The 18,756-nt window shown below is 35.6% G+C and overlaps 1 protein-coding gene and 1 long non-coding RNA gene across 4 annotated transcripts in view; both read left to right on the top strand.

Moving 5' to 3' along the window:
• The window catches only part of LOC127958015 (lysyl oxidase homolog 2B), a 28,779-nt gene extending 11,661 nt beyond the window's left edge, over window positions 1–17,118 (top strand). For both annotated transcript variants that reach the window (XM_052556793.1, XM_052556794.1), the window contains exons 5-14: window positions 2,128–2,344; window positions 10,003–10,186; window positions 10,709–10,866; window positions 10,965–11,132; window positions 13,286–13,451; window positions 13,842–14,082; window positions 14,424–14,539; window positions 14,681–14,817; window positions 14,950–15,061; window positions 15,730–17,118. In XM_052556793.1, coding sequence (XP_052412753.1) covers window positions 2,128–2,344; window positions 10,003–10,186; window positions 10,709–10,866; window positions 10,965–11,132; window positions 13,286–13,451; window positions 13,842–14,082; window positions 14,424–14,539; window positions 14,681–14,817; window positions 14,950–15,061; window positions 15,730–15,800 — 1,570 coding nt within the window. In that variant the 3' untranslated portion in view covers window positions 15,801–17,118. The remainder of the gene's footprint in view (window positions 1–2,127; window positions 2,345–10,002; window positions 10,187–10,708; window positions 10,867–10,964; window positions 11,133–13,285; window positions 13,452–13,841; window positions 14,083–14,423; window positions 14,540–14,680; window positions 14,818–14,949; window positions 15,062–15,729) is intronic.
• On the top strand, window positions 2,872–9,434 carry LOC127958028 (uncharacterized). Of its 2 annotated transcripts, XR_008153931.1 has the most exons (10): window positions 2,872–3,895; window positions 3,988–4,141; window positions 5,122–5,303; window positions 5,842–6,001; window positions 6,095–6,182; window positions 6,283–6,439; window positions 7,635–7,841; window positions 7,953–8,121; window positions 8,223–8,302; window positions 8,478–9,434. It is a non-coding gene; the product is annotated as an uncharacterized LOC127958028 (long non-coding RNA). The 2 variants fall into 2 exon arrangements; XR_008153930.1 differs by having other exon boundaries at window positions 2,873–4,141; window positions 8,478–9,433.
• Window positions 17,119–18,756: the final 1,638 nt, after the last annotated feature.

The raw sequence follows: 18,756 nt of genomic DNA, 5'->3' as shown, positions 1-18,756 counted from the left end.
CCCAAATTCAGTAGACGTAGCAAGGCCTTTTAAATAATATAATAAAAAAAAGAAAACAGAATAGAAAAAGAATATAGCAAGCTAGTGTTAGAGTTCTTTTTTTCTTTTATTTTTTTATAATTGTATAATAAATTAATAAATAAAACTAGATACAAAAACATATCTTATGATGTTGGTTGAGAGAATGTCCAAGTGTGCATTTTCACACTTTTAGTTTTTCTAAATTTAATTTTGCCTTTCTTATGTGAATATATTTCTTTTTTGGACAATACAGGAGAGGAAAACTTTACTTAATGCCTTTATGCATTATGAAAGTAATTTTAATGCATTAATTATGCCTTGTAATTGATCTTATAATGCATTGTACAGTCTCATGAAAAATTGTAACCACAATTTATAACACTTATCAATTCATTGTTACACTATGTGTTTTTAATTTGGTTATAATTATTTGCAACAAGACATAATGTATTACAATGCACATTATGAATAAGTACAATGCATTATACTGTACACTTTAAATACCCTTTTATAATACATTATACATAAAGGCTTTAAATAAAGTATCACTGAAAACTTTTTACATTTGATTCTGTTGTTCAGCATTTCTAATTTTGTTCCCCAAAACATTTTGATTTATAAACAAAACTGAAATAAAACCTTTATCTAATTTGCTTTATCTAATCTTGTTTAAATACAATACTGCTTGATACTGTCATACCATAACAGTTATTTTTTGTTTGACAGACATTAATCTTAATCTGTTAGCTGTTGGTAGGAAGCCTGAAAGAAAATATAATTTTTTGAAAAAAAATAATAATAATAATAAATAAATATAGGCATGCTGCTTTTCCACCAGCACTGGTCAGAGAAACCACTGGTGGCTTCTCAAGCAAGTCTAGGCAAATGTACCTTATTTGAATCACACCATGAAGGATGTTCTTTTCGTGCAGATTAATATCTGCAGTAGGCTACTCCTGTTAGAAATTCTGCAAATAAATAAAAAAAAATCTGCAGAGGGCAACTCAAACTAATACTTTCTGCTAAGCTATTACATTCCATACTGTGTTCGTATTGTATGACTCAAGAGTTGCATAAATCTTCATGAGCACTTTCATAACTATGTGGAAATCATCACTAAAATGCCTAGTTTGTAATTAATCTGCTATATGAGAAATCACATAGGCTCAATGGAAATTAAAGCATTATAGTTGCTTGTATGATCTCAGACTCTTTGGCTAAGCTACGTGCTTCCCCGCACATGCTGTGCCTTATGAAATGTGCAGGCGCTGTCTGTTTTTTTTTAACCGGTGCTTGATGTTGGGGGGAGGGGGGACACGTAGCCAAAGGCAGTCGTTTTTTCAGCGTGGAGCCAAAAAGGGCTTCTTTTCAACTACCTCTGTCTGTCCTGTGGCTTTAAACTGTGCTTTCATAAGAAAACTTGGACTATCCTTTCAGAGGACCGTACATGAATGGCTCCTGTAAATAATACGGCTCTTTCGCTGGCTGGAACATGCAGACGATGTTCTCAGATGATAAAGCACTGGCATGGAATTATAACGGCTTTCCCTACAGCTGTTCTCCCAAACAATATAAATCAGCTACCTGGTTATATGTTCAGGCTTTTGTAACAAAACTTTTTTTTTTCATCTTTAAAATAAAATCTTTGAGTTAAATGTCTAGCATTTCTTTGTGTCTACCAAAGCCTACGTGTGTGTTTGTGTCCACATTGGCTTTCCCAATATGGGTTTCAGTAGGGATATGAAACAGACTTTAGTAGTACAAAACAAAAAAAAACATTTGATTTGAAAAAACATTTGAAAACATATGATTGTGTATTTTTTGTAAATGACTTCTAACAGCAAACTGTAATCATCATTGCACTTCACATGAAGCTCGTTAAATATTCTGTTTGTAGGATGAGCACCATTTTTCCTGCAGGAATATTTGACGTCACTTCAGCAGTGCTTCATCTTTTTACTGTTCAATGTGTATTAAATCTTCAGTGCCGTGATGAATCATTACTAGCCATATTACTAGAATCTTCCACTTGGGCCTGTACATGGGCTTTGTGTGAGTTCTGCTTGTTCAGTTTAATTCTTAAATTCCCTTTGCTTTATTTCTCAGATTGTTTGCCCGCCGGAGAAAGCCAGTATACTGGGATTACTCCATAAATTGCACGGGAAATGAAGCTCACTTGTCTAGCTGTAAACTGGGCCACGCACTCGCCATCAAAGCCAATAGCACGTGTGAGCAGGGCACTCCTGTGGTAGTCAGCTGCGTCCCTGGCAGAGCTTTCGCCCCAACTCCCATGGAAGGATACAGGAAGGCCTTCAGACAGGGGGTGAGGCCAAATGATCCATTTCTTCCAAAAATACAAGAAGCCACATGTCCACATGAGGTATTGCTTTGTGCTGAACTTCTGACTCTCACCTTTAAGGGGACTTTTAAGTGTGGAACGGAGCTCAGCACAATTGATCAACATTGTGATATTGAATCTCGATCTAGACTAAGCGGATAATTTAAAGTTTAAGTTTCTACTTATTTAAAGATGGCAAAAGTGGTAGTTTTCGAGTCCAATATTTTAAGTTGCCGCAAACTGTGATTATATGAATACTAAGGTTAGAGAGCGAAGACGAGGATATTTTTGAATCCCTAAAGCACTGTGATGACAGACATTTTAGCCGAAAATGACATCACTCTTTCCAAATTATATATTTAACTAGTCCATGTGGAAGCTTGCCCGTTACATACCATTCAGTGAGGTCAGTGAGTTCATTAGCATGATGCAGATCTGCACTATTTAGGCGCCTTTTGTGTATTCCTGAAAGAATTCCTGCAGAGCATATACATTGATTTTATGGATAAAGGGATAGTACATACAAAAATGGGAATTCTGTCATTAATAACTCCTCCTAGTGTTGTTCCAAACCCATGAGACCTTTGTTCACCTTCAGAACACAGATTAAGATATTTTTGATTAAAATCCAAGAGCTTTCTGACCCTCCATAGACAACAATGTAACTCAAATGTTCCCAGACCCAGAAACGAAGTAAGAACATTGTTAAAATAGTCAATGTGACATCAGTGGTTCAACAGTACACTGTCAGAAAAAAAGGTACTGTGGAGGTACAATTTTGTTCCTAGGGGAACAAAAAATATAATGGTACCTTTAAAGGTACACAGTAGGTCCTTAAGGGTACAATTATGGTCCCAAAATGAGTTATAAAGGTACAACTTTTGAGATACAGATGTGAAAGGTACATTTTTGTACCTTGGAATTACTTATTATTTTTATATATATATATATTTATTTTAAGTTTAGCCCCAATTAGAGTAGGCCTATGTGGTTTTTTTGTTTTGTTTGTTTTATTACTTTAATGTGCCTCAACTCATGATAACATCAATACATATTACATTTCTTTAAATGTAAAAAATACATTTTCAAACAGTGTACTTGTCCCCTACCTGTAAAATGAGACAGATATAATAAAAAAAACCCATAAAGCTAATGAAATTATTAAATTAAATCTTTTGAATAACTGTTAAGGTTTTTTGTTGTTATTGTTGTAATATTATAGTAGTCAGAAAAGCTTTTTTTATTAAATGTATTTTTATTAATTTAAAACTTTTACATTTTGACCTTTGAATTATTACATTTTTAAATCGGTGAATGACATTTGGAATAAGGACAATGCGGAATGTCAAGATTTAATTATACTCAAGTAATTATATTCAAAACCTGCTTATGCAGACGTTACCGTTGATGTCGCTTTAAGAAAATTTCCCTCGCTTGGCTCGAGTCGTTCAGTTTAGGCGATTGATGCGGACGTGCTCTGACGGAACCTCGCACGGTTTTCAACGCGGAGTCTGTTTTGGAGTTAATATTTCTCAGGTAAATGTGGAATAATGTTATATAATCTTATTTATACACGTGGGACGCCATGTTCGGTTAATTTTGTTGAACTTGATGTTCCCCTGCTCTAGCCCGCTAAAAATGCTTGAGTCAGACTGGCTGGTGTAAGTTAAGGTTCGTTGGCCTGCAGGATGGAGCTGACTAGAATGTCTACAGCTAAATTAATAAAGGAGTTAATACAATTTGGTATCGAAGTCACTGAAGAGGAGAGGAAAAAGTTTGAAGGTGAGTAACGTTATGCTGTTACATTTTTTAAAAGTTTGAAGTGTGTACTTGAGGATTTTCCCGGTGATATCCGTGATCTTTTTTTTTTTTATCCGCCTCTCATACCTTGTTGCTTAAATAATAATACCTATGGCCACTACGGAATATATTTGCAATATTACCATTTGTACAGTAGCTACTTAGTGATTGACGTTTTACATTTTGAGGCAAATTTTCCCGCCTTTGCGAGTATGACAACATTTTGTAATGGGCAGCAGGAGAGTTGCCCAACGCACTCCTTATCACACAGACATTTTGTGTAACGTTAGATACAGCAAAGCAACTTGATTAATTAAGTAAAAGGACAGCATCCGAGCGAATATTTATTCGTTACAAACATGACAGTAACGTTAATTTCAGATGTTTGTAAGTGGGGGAGGTGTCTCTCTCACTTTTAAAATGAAATTCGTCTCCCGTAACGTTAGTTTTTTTTTTTTTTTTTTTTTTTCGGTAACGTGTGTTAACGGAGAGATTTTATTTTTCTGCAGTCTTTTTATTCATATCCCAAATGAGGGAACGTGAACATCATGGATTAAGCGCTGAACACTCTAATGCAGGGATCTCCAACCCTGCTCCTGGAGAGCTACCGTCCTGCAGACTTCAGTTCCAGCCCTGCTCCAACACACCTGTCTGTAATTATCAAGTAACGTTAGCCCTGAACACCTTGATTAGCTGCTTCAGGTGTGTTTGATTGGGGTTGGAGCTGAAATCTGCAGGACAGTAGCTCTCCAGGAGCAGGGTTGGAGACTAATGCATTGTGTTTTTACTCATACTTAATATATAGAATATCAATTATTTTATTTATTTATTTTTTATCCAGCAGTGTATTTGATTTCTTAAACAATAAACATTAATAGGAAAAGCTTCAAAAACACTGGTTTAGTACATGCTTCAGTTTGATGGGTAATTAAATGATACTTTTCTTCTTTTTTATGTTATAGACAATGATGTGGATGGAGGGACTGTTGACATCGGACTGACTGAGTCAATGATTTCATTCCTCTTTGAGGGATCATTTAAAAAAACAAGCAAAATTTCATCGATTTGTTCAGCAGATGAAGGAGACAGTGACATTGAATCTTGAACCTGTGCCTGTAGAAAGCCAGTCAAGAGCTGGAGCAAGGTAATTGCTGTTTAATAATATTTCATTTGTTTCAGAGAGCTATTCTTAAAGCAAATCTTAAAAGTAGCTAGGTTATTTCCCATGCATGCTTCTCTACATTTTGCTTTGCTGTACTTTTACTAGTGCTTAGTTTATTAATTTCTTGCATCTGCAACAATGTATTAGAGGTGCTCTAAAATTTCTGCCATTTTCTTTGTCAAAAATATCAACAGAAAATACAACTTGAGCAGATAAGATAACAGAAGCTTTGACATGGAGAGTGTACAGTCTCAGCCCAGGGTGCATCACTATTTATGTTTACTATAGAATTATTTATTAGGTTACCACAGTGTATGAATTGACAACTAAGATGATCAAGTAATAGGTATGGCACATATTTTAAATAAAACTTGGTAAAATTCTGAAGTTAGTGTTTTTGTTTGTTAATGTAATTATTTGTCTTTTCAGTACTGAAACCGTTACTTTACTGTATTTGTGCTATTTTATGTATACCTGCAACTCTGCAATGTCTAAATATTACTTTCTCTTTTGCCAATAGTCATATCAGCCCATCAACAGCTTTTCCTGCTTTTTTTTGAAGTTCCGAAGTTTCCATTTGATGTTCAGGCCAAGTTGGACCGAAAAGAATGCAGACTATCGTCATCAGACCGAAACAAAATTATTAGAACGTTGTATGAAATCATGGCTCAGTACAAAATGTATTTCTCATTACCTATACCTGTTTTAATTGCTTACATTCCATTTTATACAACATTTAATGCTACACTAATGTGTTTAAAATATTTTTGTAGGTATCCAACTACAGAAGAGTATGTTCAAGTGGCTAAGGCCCTGACTCTGAGGTATCCCTTTTTAAAAGACAAAGAGGGCAATGGATATGTAAGTAGCTGGTTTACCTTTTAATGTTCTACTTTTGGTTCTTGGTTAATGGAGTTTATTTTGTGAAACTACTTTTCTTTTTTTTTTCCTGTTTTTATAGCACACTTGGCACATGTCTCTGAAACGCAAGTTTAAATTTGAGCGGACACCTTTGGCTGAAGTTGAAGAAGTGAAAAGACTTAAACAGAAGTTTGGTCATTCAAAAAAAGTCTCTGCAACCTGAAGAAAGCAGTTGCAAAGAAATTACAAGGCCTTTGGTGAGAGCATATTTTTATAATATTAATATTTTTACACTTGTTACCAGTGTATTGTTCTCAAATTAAAGGGTTAGTTCAACGAAAAATGAAAATTATGTCATTAATGACTCACTCTCATGTCGTTCCAAACTCGTAACACCTCCGTTCATCTTCAGAACACAGTTTAAGATATTTTAGATTTAGTCCGAGAGCTCTCAGTGCCTCCATTGAAAATGTATGTACGGTATACTGTCCACGTCCAGAAAGGTAAGAAAAACATCATCAAAGTAGTCCATGTGACATCATAAGGTCAGCTAGAATATTTTGAAGCATCGAAAATACATTTTGGTCCAAAAATAGCAAAAACTACAACTTTATTCAGGATTCTCTTCTCTTTCGTGTCCGTTGTGAGTGCGACTGACTGCTGTGACAGTTGACGTATGACGCTGCTGACTTGTTTTCTTTGTTACTGGGTGCACCAGAAAACACGTCAACAGCGGCGTGAACGCGCTCACAACGGACCCGGAAGAGAAGACAATGCTGAATAAAGTCGTAATTTTTGTTATTTTTGGACCAAAATGTATTTTCGATGCTTCAAAAAATTCTAACTGCCCCTCTAATGTCACATGGACTACTTTGATGTTTTTCTTACCTTTCTGGACATGGACAGTATACCGTACACACAGCTTCAATGGAGGGACTGAGAGCTCTCGGACTAAATCTAAAATATCTTAAACTGTGTTCTGAAGATAAACAGAGGTCTCACGGGTTTGGAACGACATGAGGGTGAGTCATTAATGACATAATTTTCATTTTTGGAAGAACTAACCCTTTAAGTGACAAGATGCAAAAATTTTCATTATTCTCCTGCCCAAAATTAGAAATAACTAGGAATGCACCAAAATAAAAGTTCTTGGCCAAAACAGAAAAATTCTAGATGCACAGAAATTTCCTGTCAGCGTGTTATTTCGTTGGAGCGATACACAAGTGGAATACATTTTTATGGAGCAAAATATTGAGTGGAGCATCACACTGTTCGGTGACAGCAGCTAGACAGAGAGTGAAACCTGTGTACATGCTCAGCTCATATTTTTGGCCATTTTTCTCTTTTGGACAAAAAATTAAAATAGCATTTTTGGCCAATAATTTTCAGCACAGAATTTTCGGTGCATCTCTAGAAATAAAATTCTCTGTTTTGTTTTTGTCTATGCACAAGGAGATTAATGCTGTTGGAGAGGATGCTACATCAATAGAGGGACATGTGAAAGTCCTGCAGGACCAATATAGAAGGACACAGCCAGAGACTCACATTGTTGAAGATCGAATGAGGAGGACCTTTGCCTGGAGGCGGCAGGAGATTACTAGTGGTATGACTGTTGAAGATGTCGTCAACAAATATCCATTCTTGAAGAGTCCATCAGGGGTTAGTGTGCAAATTATAATTATGAAATTACAAAATCTCATTAACATGTAACACACTAAAACTGTATAAAATTCTCTGATTTACTTATGCTTGTCTTTCAATTAACTGCAGCTTTATCAAGAAATTGGTTTCCTGTATAAATGTGTTCAACTGAGCCGCCATTTTCGAGAACATTTTGGACACATTACATCCAGCGTGCTACGGCGTGCTCAAGGGAAATCCCCTCTAGCAAAGCTGCACAAAGAAGCTAGAGAAGAATCTCCCTTTGAAGACCATATTGGTAATTGACTCCTAAACTTTTATTTAGCACTTTATTAAGCCTATTAAATTCTTGCCTTTGATAGATTTTTACATATTTGTGTATCACATTTTATGTTCCAGGAATTGATTTTAAAGCAGCACTTCTCATGTTGCCAGCCTTGTTCAGAGAGAAACTTGAACATTTCATTGTGCTTGGAGAGGTGCGTATATAGTTTTAAATTTCTGTGCAATCCTTAAACTGTATTTTGGTAAAATGCAAATGAGTGAATATTAATCATCTTAGTCTTTATGCATGTCAATTTTCTCTCCATCAGTTAAGTCAACTGCTGAGAAAATTTTACTGATACAGAATCTGTTTTGAGCTTTGTCATTTAGAGTGAACCATCCTCACCATATCCTACTGTTCAAGTACAGGAGACCACTGACTGGAAAACTGTGTTTACAAGAAGAGTCACTGCAGTCATCAAAGTTGATGGGATCGAAATCTGCCAGGCAAATCTTTGCGTTCTTTATGGTGTTTAAGATTTGAAGGAAAACATCAATATTTTAAACAGGTTGCCAGCACGTGTTGACATTTTGTTAACATTTCATCCACTTTAAGTAATCGACATCAACACAGACAATGTTGGGAATTGTCTTCTGTTAATATGTTGGGGGAATATGAGAGAGTTGCTGGATGTTTTGTGAGCACACCATTTCGAACTTTGCCTGTGGCTCTACAGCATTCAGTGAAAGCAAATAAGAAGTATAGCCATGTCAATTTTGAAGGCAAACAACTTCAAACAACGAGTAACAGAAGTAGTGCTTAATGATGTCAAATACTGTGTTAAAGATGTGTTTACTGTGGGTCATCTGCATGCAGAAGCTGTTCCATTGTTTTTTCAGATTAAGAACATTCTTAACATAGACACAGACTGGTTATTGTGTGGCAAGCTTTTAATTCCGGTTTCTTTTTGTTGTCATTTTTATTCATACTGTGTGAAATGTGAGAATGAATGGACTATCCTCTTGCCAGGTGAAGAGGTTGATTACAAGGCATTAGACACGTACCACGTTGATGACAAGTTATTTATTAGCACTAGATACACTTGCTGAAGACAAACTGCTGCAAACGTCAAAATGTGCAGTACTTGATGTAGCCTGTGTAATAAGGCTGTTTTACTTGTTTGAGTTTTTCTGAGTTTTTTATTGAATAGCTAGTTTTTTCTTGACATGCTTGCTGTTGTGAGATGTAATGAAATCTTTTTAAAAGAACATTTCTAAATAAAATTGTCTATTTGTTAGCCAAGGTATTTATTTATTTATGCATGCACACAGACACCAAAATGGTTAGACAGTATCCTGAGGATGCTTTTAATAAGGTATACTGTTTTTGCCTTCTTTGCAAAATTGTTCCTTGGGGTACAAAATTGCCCCTTAAATGGTACAAAGATAGAAGGTACAATTTTGTACCTCTGACTAGAGGTACAAAATTGTACCCTTCAGGGTACCACCCCAGCGACGGCCACTTGTACCTTAAAAGGTACAGTTTTGTACCTTTCTTTCTGAGAGTGTAATTTTGCAAAGCAAATTTTTTTAAATCAAAAATATCATAACTTCTGTTCTGAAGTTCTGTTCTGAAGCCTTATGGAATGACATGCGGGTGAGTAATTAATGATAGAATTGTAATTTTTGGGTGAACAATACATTTTAAGATGAAATATTACATGACTATTATAATATTCCAAAAAAAATTTCTTAAATTCATTATTTCTATTTTCTTTTTTTTACTATTTATCAAAGAATCCTGAAAACAGCCTGAGTTTCTGGAAACTTCTCAAATATGAATTTCCTTCTGTTAGTTATAACCAAAGAATTTCGGCTCTCCTGCTTAGAGGAATCTCGTCCTCTTCCTTTACAGCAACCCCTGGTGCGCCTCAGAGGTGGAGCTGTATTTGGAGAGGGGCGTGTGGAGGTGTTGAAAAATGGAGAATGGGGCACGATCTGTGATGACAACTGGAATCTCGTAGCAGCTACTGTGGTGTGCCGTGAGCTTGGATTTGGGAGTGCCAAAGAAGCGCTCTCTGGAGGTCTACTTGGACAAGGTGCATATAGTTCAATTGATCAGAAGTTTCTAGACAGAACATTACAAACTTTCTGACTTCTGTGCATTTGCTTCAGGTATTATTGCAATAAAGTTGTAGCAATATAAGATTCAAATATTTGTAAGAATAAAGTCAAAATAGTAAAAATAGTAAATATAAGCGATTTAAAAGCCAGTTTTTAAAGGGTTTATGAACTAGGATTGGGTAAATTTTTTTATTAAATATAAAATATATTATGAATATGTTTTATACATGTATTTATATGTTCATCATGTGTTAGGGGTTTTCAGACCCCTGGCCTAAATAATTAATACATTATTTTGTAGTAGTCCCACCCACCATGCTACTGTATGTCAGTTAAAGGTGTTTGGTTTTGACAAATTGCATGGTTTATGTTTTTATGATTCTTGTCATACCTTTTAAACATGCTTTAATGTTTGAGTTTTAAAAAGTTATTATGACTATTTGTTTTTAAGACTTCAGATTTATGGGTGTGTCTGTATGAAAACATGTATTTTCCAGGAATGGGCCCTGTACATATGAATGAAGTTAAATGTTCTGGCTTTGAGAAGTCTGTCACTGAGTGCTCCTTCAATATGGACAAAGATTCTGAAGGCTGCAGTCATGAGGAAGACGCAGGCGTCAGATGCAATGTTCCTGCCATGGGCTTCCAACAGAGGGTAAGAACTGCGTCTGTGGTACCTTTAAATGACTAAACATTGAAATGCATTTTTACTGTCATAGTGTAACATAGCCACTGTGCTCTTCATTACTGCAGCTGCGTTTGAGCGGAGGTCGTAACCCCTTTGAAGGCCGTGTGGAGGTTCTCATGGAGCGCAACGGTTCTCTGGTGTGGGGGACTGTGTGTGGTGAGGGCTGGGGCACTATGGAGGCCATGGTGGTCTGCAGACAGCTCGGCCTGGGCTTCGCAAGCCATGCTTTCCAGGTATTTTTACTCTCAAAAACCTCATCAGAAATTGATATTTTGTCTCACATTAGGAGTTATCACACTGTGTTTAACCCCGGGTTATGGTAAGGCATGTCTATCCCTCTTACCAGATCATCCCTTGATCTTAGTAAATTGGATGTTGGACCTTCACGGTATTCTAACTCCACACTACTATTCAGCTCTTTTTTATAAGCAGGGATGGTGGAAGACTGCTGTACTGTAAGTGAAATCAAAGCTCTGTGTGGGCTGATGGTCGCCCTACTGTGATTTCTGAATAATCTTGAGAGATCCTAAGTAGGTTTATCAAAAGCAGATCATATCAGTTCTGGAATGTTTCGGGCCTTTATTGATCGTCTTATGTCAACTTGATTCCTTTTGTACACATTAACTGTTCCTGCTGGTTGTAAATAATAAATCACAGCGTTCCATTCCTCAGGCACGTTGTCTAGTCTAATGACATCACTTCTGTCTATCCACAGATGGGATTTTATAAACATAGCCGACCAGTGTACCTTCTAAAGAATGTCCCCTGATTCTGTTTGTCAAATATGTCCATAAAGAAACTGTTTTTCAGTGTTTCTCCCAGCAGTGAACTCTCTCTCTCTACTGACTTGTACCACGTCCAAGATGAAATTCTTTCTTTTTACAGCCTGGGACAAATGAATTACTGCAAGAAAACTTGTGTACTTGTATCGCTGAAGTCTGAAATGAATCCCAGTTCTGTTAGAGAATGATGTGTTTTCACGTTGCTTTGATCCGTTATGCACAGCTCTGCTTGTGAGAATGATGGTTCTGATGGAAATTAGAACAAGGGAAATTAGTAGAACAACCAGCTGTTTAAGACATTCTAAACTTAACCTTCTTAAATACATGCTTTCTGACAGTTATAGATGCCTGTGTTTACCATTGCCAAAAGAAAGCATTTCTCCCTTCTGGTTTGACAGTGTTAAAGATAAACTGTTACACCTGGGAAGCACTTAAGAGAGGTAGACACTCTTTGTTCCAAGAGGAAATTATATCTCTTCATCAAATGGATCTTAAATAGATGATAAGCAAGAACGAAACATTGACTGCCGCAGGGTTGGAAAATGAAGGAGAGGTTTGCTGGTGACGATGTTGCTGGTGTTGAGTGATTCATGACTGGAAATGGTTAAACAATAGCCATTTATTTTAAAAGAAAAAAGAGTTTCTTTTAAAAAATGAAATGGTTTGATAGGAAACAGATAGGCTCATGACTTGGAATTTTAAGTAACTTCCTGTAAAACATAATATCAAAGAGAATATTTTATCATCCTGGATATTGAGTTTAACTCTCCTATGGGTACTATTTAGCTTTTTGACTTTTTCACTGATTTGCTAAGCTAGGTCTTGGGTGCGGAGGACTTTTCTCCATTAGAACAAAGAAGACGCTTAGGTTTTGATGGGGTTGAGATGCAATAGCGCCATCTTGTGGTTATGTCCCGTCTACTATTGTTGACCTTTTCCCTCAGATTTTATTTTTTAACATCTGTTTCTTTTTAAGGGTACATTCGGCCAATGGATTTTTTTCTGCTTGCCAGTCTTATAACGACGCCTAGTGACGTGATAGTAATTTCACGAAAAAGCATTGGATTGTGATATTCACAATCATCTTAATCAAAGTCAGATTACCAGTAAAAGATATATTACTGAGTATTCATTTTGAATCACCTTTTATTTTTAGAGTTTAGGTTTTTATTTTAATTTTAGTTTTTGTAATTTTGCTGTGTGCCTTTTTTTCTTCAGTTTTAGTTTAAGTACCTTTAGTTTTTCAACTTAAAATAATTTATTTTAGTTATAAACAACATTTTTTTCTTAATTTTCTAAAGTTGAAGTTTTTATAAGATTTTATATTTCTCATTTCAGTTACAACAGTTAGTTGTAATTTTAGATTAAGTTAATGATAGTAACACTTTACTGATATATATATATATATATATATATATATATATATATATATATATATATATATATATATATATATATATATATATATATATATATATATATATATATATATATCTGTCTAATGATAAACAATGTGTTTATATTCAGTGTATCTGCACTTCCTTTAATTTCCCCTGTGGATTGGATGAATGTTTGTACTGAGGTGTAATTATGTGTTTATATAGGAGACCTGGATCTGGCCCGGGTCAGTGAATGCAGATTCAGTGGTAATGAGTGGGGTGAGGTGTGCAGGAACAGAGATGTCTCTCTCACACTGTCTGCATCATGGAGAATATCTCAGCTGCCCTAAAGGTGGAGGACGTTTTGCTGCTGGAGTTTCCTGCTCTGAGAGTAAGATTATTATCATTATGATCATATTCAAATACTCAGATCCAGTTACTGATATGTATATTTGTCTTGACTTTGAGAGTGATTCGGTGACTGTATAATTCTTGTGACTAATGTACAGTTTCTGGAGAAACACTGACCTCTTCTGGTCACTTTAAAAAATAACAAACAAGCCTGTTATGTGTTTGCATTGTATTAACACTAATACTAACTATACATAGTATTATATACATATAGCCTTTCAGCATTCGTACTAAATTAGGGAAACACGTTTTTGGTATGGGATGCTTTGCAAAATGAATTGAAGATGCAACGTTTGGGGTCAATGTGTAGGCTACACATTCAACATCTGCTTTAAAACTTCAGCTCAGTGTTTTTTTATGATCCCTGCAGCTGCCCCAGATCTAGTGCTCAACCCCCAGGTGGTGGAGCAGACCACATACTTAGAGGACCGTCCTATGTTCATGTTACAGTGCGCCTATGAGGAGAACTGCCTGGGCTCCACTTCCAGTTCCACCCCATCCAACTCCTATCGCCGGCTCCTCCGGTTCTCCTCCCAGATCCACAACAATGGCCAATCTGACTTCAGACCCAAAGCCTCCAGAGAGACCTGGGTTTGGCATGACTGCCACAGGTGATGGGTCAGATAACTGATAACTGAAACCATTTTCATTTGATTTCTAGAGCATCATGTGGCACTAAAGACTAGAGTAAATTCAGGCTACTGAAAATTCAGCATCACAGAAGTAAATTACATTTTGAAATATATTATTAGACAGTAAACTGTATTCTTGATCAAATAAATGCAGCCTTTGTGAGCATAAGAGTTCATTCAAAACCATAATGTGTGTGTGTGTGTGTGTGTGTGTGTGTGTGTGTATATATATATATATATATATATATATATATATATATATATATATATATATATATATATATATATATAAATACTTTTTTTTTTTTTTACTGTTACAGGCACTATCATAGCATGGAAGTATTCACCCACTATGACCTACTTAGCAGCAATGGCACCAAGGTGGCAGAGGGACACAAAGCAAGCTTTTGTCTGGAGGACTCAGAATGTGATGAAGGTATGAAAGAATGTAGCAGTTTTTGTAGTTCACAACTGAAAAGAATTTCACCTCACTCTTAACTGTGTATTTTTGGGATTGAATTTGGTATTACATTACAGTAGTGTGACGATATGCCCTTTGTATTGTTAACTTTATTAGGAATTGAAAAGAGGTATGAGTGTGCAAACTTTGGTGAGCAGGGGATCACAGTGGGCTGCTGGGATACATACAGACATGATATTGACTGCCAGTGGGTGGACATTACAGATGTTAAACCGGGAGACTACATATTCCAGGTAATAATGCCATTTCCAAAGTGGTAGTCGTTTTAGTGCCAGAGAAATTCTTTTGAATCATATTACCCTGGTTCTTGGAAATGGACATTGTGATGAATTGTTTTTACAGACTGTATTCACTCTTTCTGACAGATCGTAATTAACCCCAATTATGAGGTTGCTGAGTCGGATTACACCAATAACATTGTCAAATGCAGATGTCGATATGATGGTCACCGGATATGGATGTATAATTGCCATATAGGTAAACAGACATTTATGACTTATGCCTCTTCACGTTGTCTTATGAAAATTACTTTTTCGACATGCAGGATTAATTTTGGATATGATTCTAAGTATTTCCTGTAAGGTTTAACTACCAGAAAGTAAATACTATATTAAATACTATATAATACTTTTTAATACTATTTTTTTATTTAATTTTTTACTATTTTTACTATTTAAATACTATATTAAGCATAGTATTATACCAATTGTATTATTTTTAAACTTGTTTTTTTTTTTTTTTTTTTTTTTTGATGCAAATGTACATTTACCAATTTTAAATATTTTGGGAATTTGGCTGTCTTTAACTTTGATAATAATAAGAAATCAGTCATATTTGAATCATGTGACACTGAAGACGAGGTAATGGCTGGTAAAAATTCAGCTTTTGCCACCACAGGAATAAATTACATTTTAAAATGTATTCAAATAGAACAGAGTTATTTGAATTGTAATAATATTTCACAACATTACTGGTTTTACTGTATTTTTACTGTACTTTTATTTTTATCAAATAAATGATTGGAGATTTTCATTCAAAAACATTGAAAATCTTGCAAACACCTTAAATAATGCAAATGTTTGTAAAGTATAGTACCCTGGTATTGCAGTATATCGAACATCACTTTGATTCTGTGTCTCTTTTAGGGGGCTCCTTCAGTGCAGAGACAGAAGACACCTTTCCTGGCCTGATCAACAACCAGGTGACCCATAGGTAAAAGAGGAGCGCTGCAGAACAGTCAAAAAACTGCGGCCAACCAGTGAGATCATCAAGAGCCCTGATCCACTACACCTCTCTAGAGGACCTTTCATCTCTCAGCCGTAATTCCATGGTACTCTTTCTACTATGCTCAGTGTCACCACATAGCCAGCACAGTCCTCTACCGTATCACAAGACTAAACATCCCCTTTTTTAAAACTGAGAACTCAGATTTGAGAAAGGAACTGACTCTGAAAACAGCTCTTTGGCTGAGATTTACAGACTGATATTCCCTCTCGCCGCTGAGCCAGTAGCAACTCTGAAACCTCATTCTTTCTCTGTTTGCTGCTGGTGTTGAAGATGAAATTGGGGTTAACTCTCAACTGAGCTCACTTCAGACATGAAAGGAACTCCGGTGCACTTTTTATTTGATCTTTTTTAACTTGACAGGACTTGTGGTTTAGGCGTAGGACTTTTCTCAGATGGGTCTTCTAAAAGAATATTATATTACACAAATCTACAGAAAAATAAAGGCCTGTTTCCTTTTTTAGTGTCATGCATATCAGCTATATACTTTGGCATTTGGAAAACTAAGCTGATGACTTCTGCTTATAGATATTATTGGTTATGATTTAAGTACTTCCATGGGTTTGTAGTGGAAACAACCAATACATTAGAAAGATATAAAGAGCCTTACAATATTTTTTATCAATGTCCAAAAGTATTTCCAGAAATTATATATTGTTACATGATGAATTGCAGTGTAAGAAAACTTTGAATATTCCCAGTAACCTTAAGCCTACCTGTTCAGATCAGCGGTTCATAAACACTGAACCTGTGAAAAGTCTTACATTTTAGTCTTGTTTTGGATTTTTTCTTCTGATAGTGGACAATCTTTATGAATTATTTATGCTAACTCTATTGAAGCTGACTGGAAACATCACAAGCAGTCTGATCCTTTCCAACCATTCATACGGGAATATTCATTAGCATTAAAATTACTTTTTTAAGACAGGGATTTCATAATTTCGTAGTTTTTTCATTGTGGAATGTCTTTCATTTGTTGTCTGTCAATGGTGCTAACATAGTGTTATCCTCTGTTTTTTGAGGGACCATATCAGCTAATTTTATGGATGTAAAAATCATGGATGTATGCAATGTAGCATAATAAACATGCATTATTTGGCAAAGAAAAACAATATATGGGATGCCTAAGATATTTTATATTGCACCCTCTTGTGGTGTATTGTAATATGGCTAGCACTTTGTATTAAATGCTATATTCACTTCTTCCTCTAAATGGTGCTCTAACAAAATTAAAAAGGTGGAATTTTGGACTTTTTCTGCAGTATACAGTATGTATCAAGATAACATTGTACTAGTAGGCAGAATGCAATGTTCACCCGATATGTAGCACAGGAGTATTTCATTCGGATCAGCAAAACTCCTTGCAACCTGAAACTTGTGTTTTACTTGGACACCATATAACTCAGCTTATGTGAAGATTAATGTCTGTTTGTGCTTTGCTTGTTAAAGCATTCAGCAGTTTACTTAACAGCTCATATGCACTTCAAGATGATTAATGAATTTTTTATTTTTTACAAAAACAACATACATAACAGGGTAAACTTATACACCGGTGTCACTGAATTTGAGCATACTTAATTTCTGTTAGGTTTAACAGATTAAAACTCTTGTAATGATGCCTAGTTTTGAGATGAATGTTTTTCGCTGCAGGGGATATGGGAACAGAGCCATTTCCTCTCGATGACAGATAATTTTTTCTTGATTTTCCTATTATACGTTGGAGGTCTTTTTAAAGGGACAGTAAGAATGGTCATTGTTCTCATTGGTTTAACCTCAAGCGTTAAATGTAGAAAGACCACCCACACAAAACGAGTGGCTTAACTGTTCACAAACAACAGTGAATGAGGTAAGTATATTAATTACTGAATCCGATTTCCAGGACAATGGAGACCTTCACTCTCAACCTCATATGCACTCTCTCTGGAACTAGTAACATGGTCTGTTGTTTTAATGTGGTACTGTTTGTTGTCAGTTTATAGAATAATTACAATAAATGTTAGGCTTAATCTTTCATGCACACAATAATTGTGCAGAACTCAACCAGGAGAAATGGAATGAAAGAATGGAAACCGAATACATTTTTTAATTTCAAGGATGGCATGAACAATAAATTATAATTAACAGAAAAATTAAATGCACAAAGCATATGTCTTATGGACCTTTTTTGGCATGTTCAAGGCAAATTACTAGCTGCGGGCATGCTCCTTCTCAAGATTCATCCAGGCGCACCAACGCTAGAGATTTTCTTTTTTAAAGAGATTTTTATCATGGGCCCATAAATATGCAAATTGTACAAAATTATTTATGTAAAAACCCACTGTAGCAATCTTTTCAGTTTCTCCTGCTGAACCTCAGACCGAGATGCTTCTATCACTGTGCACTGTATTTGGTTTGCACCTAACAGAGAACTTTACTTTCAAGCCAAGGAGCTCAATTTAAATCTCACTAGACCACCAAAAGTTTCTTCCAAAAGGTTTCGTGTTTTGGAATCTAGAAAACTTAAGACATGATTTAATATTTGCCTCTCCAAGGCTTCACTTCAGCCAAACCCTCTAACATTCTTACAGAGTTATAATCCGTCACTTTTCTGCCAATTATCGTTGTCCAGTTGTTCAGTTTGGGTAGGACAGGAATATCTTGGTGTCTGTTCTTTTATAATTAATTTATTATTGTTATCAAAAGAAAAAAAAAAGATCTTTACACCTTGGTTAGATATAGCAGTCATTTAGAAAAGGTCATCAACTAAAACAAAAAAATTACTTGAAACTAGGTTAGCACATGAAGCATATGGTTCTAAAGAACTTTCATTAAAGGGGGGGTGAAATGCTCGTTTTCACTCAATATCCTGTTAATCTTGAGTACCTATAGAGTAGTACTGCATCCTTCAT

Source organism: Carassius gibelio, chromosome B5 (genome assembly GCF_023724105.1).
Source record: "Carassius gibelio isolate Cgi1373 ecotype wild population from Czech Republic chromosome B5, carGib1.2-hapl.c, whole genome shotgun sequence".
NCBI lineage: Eukaryota > Metazoa > Chordata > Actinopteri > Cypriniformes > Cyprinidae > Carassius > Carassius gibelio.
The sequence above is the reverse complement of the archived record's forward strand: the minus strand, read 5'-3'. Positions and strand labels throughout refer to the sequence as shown.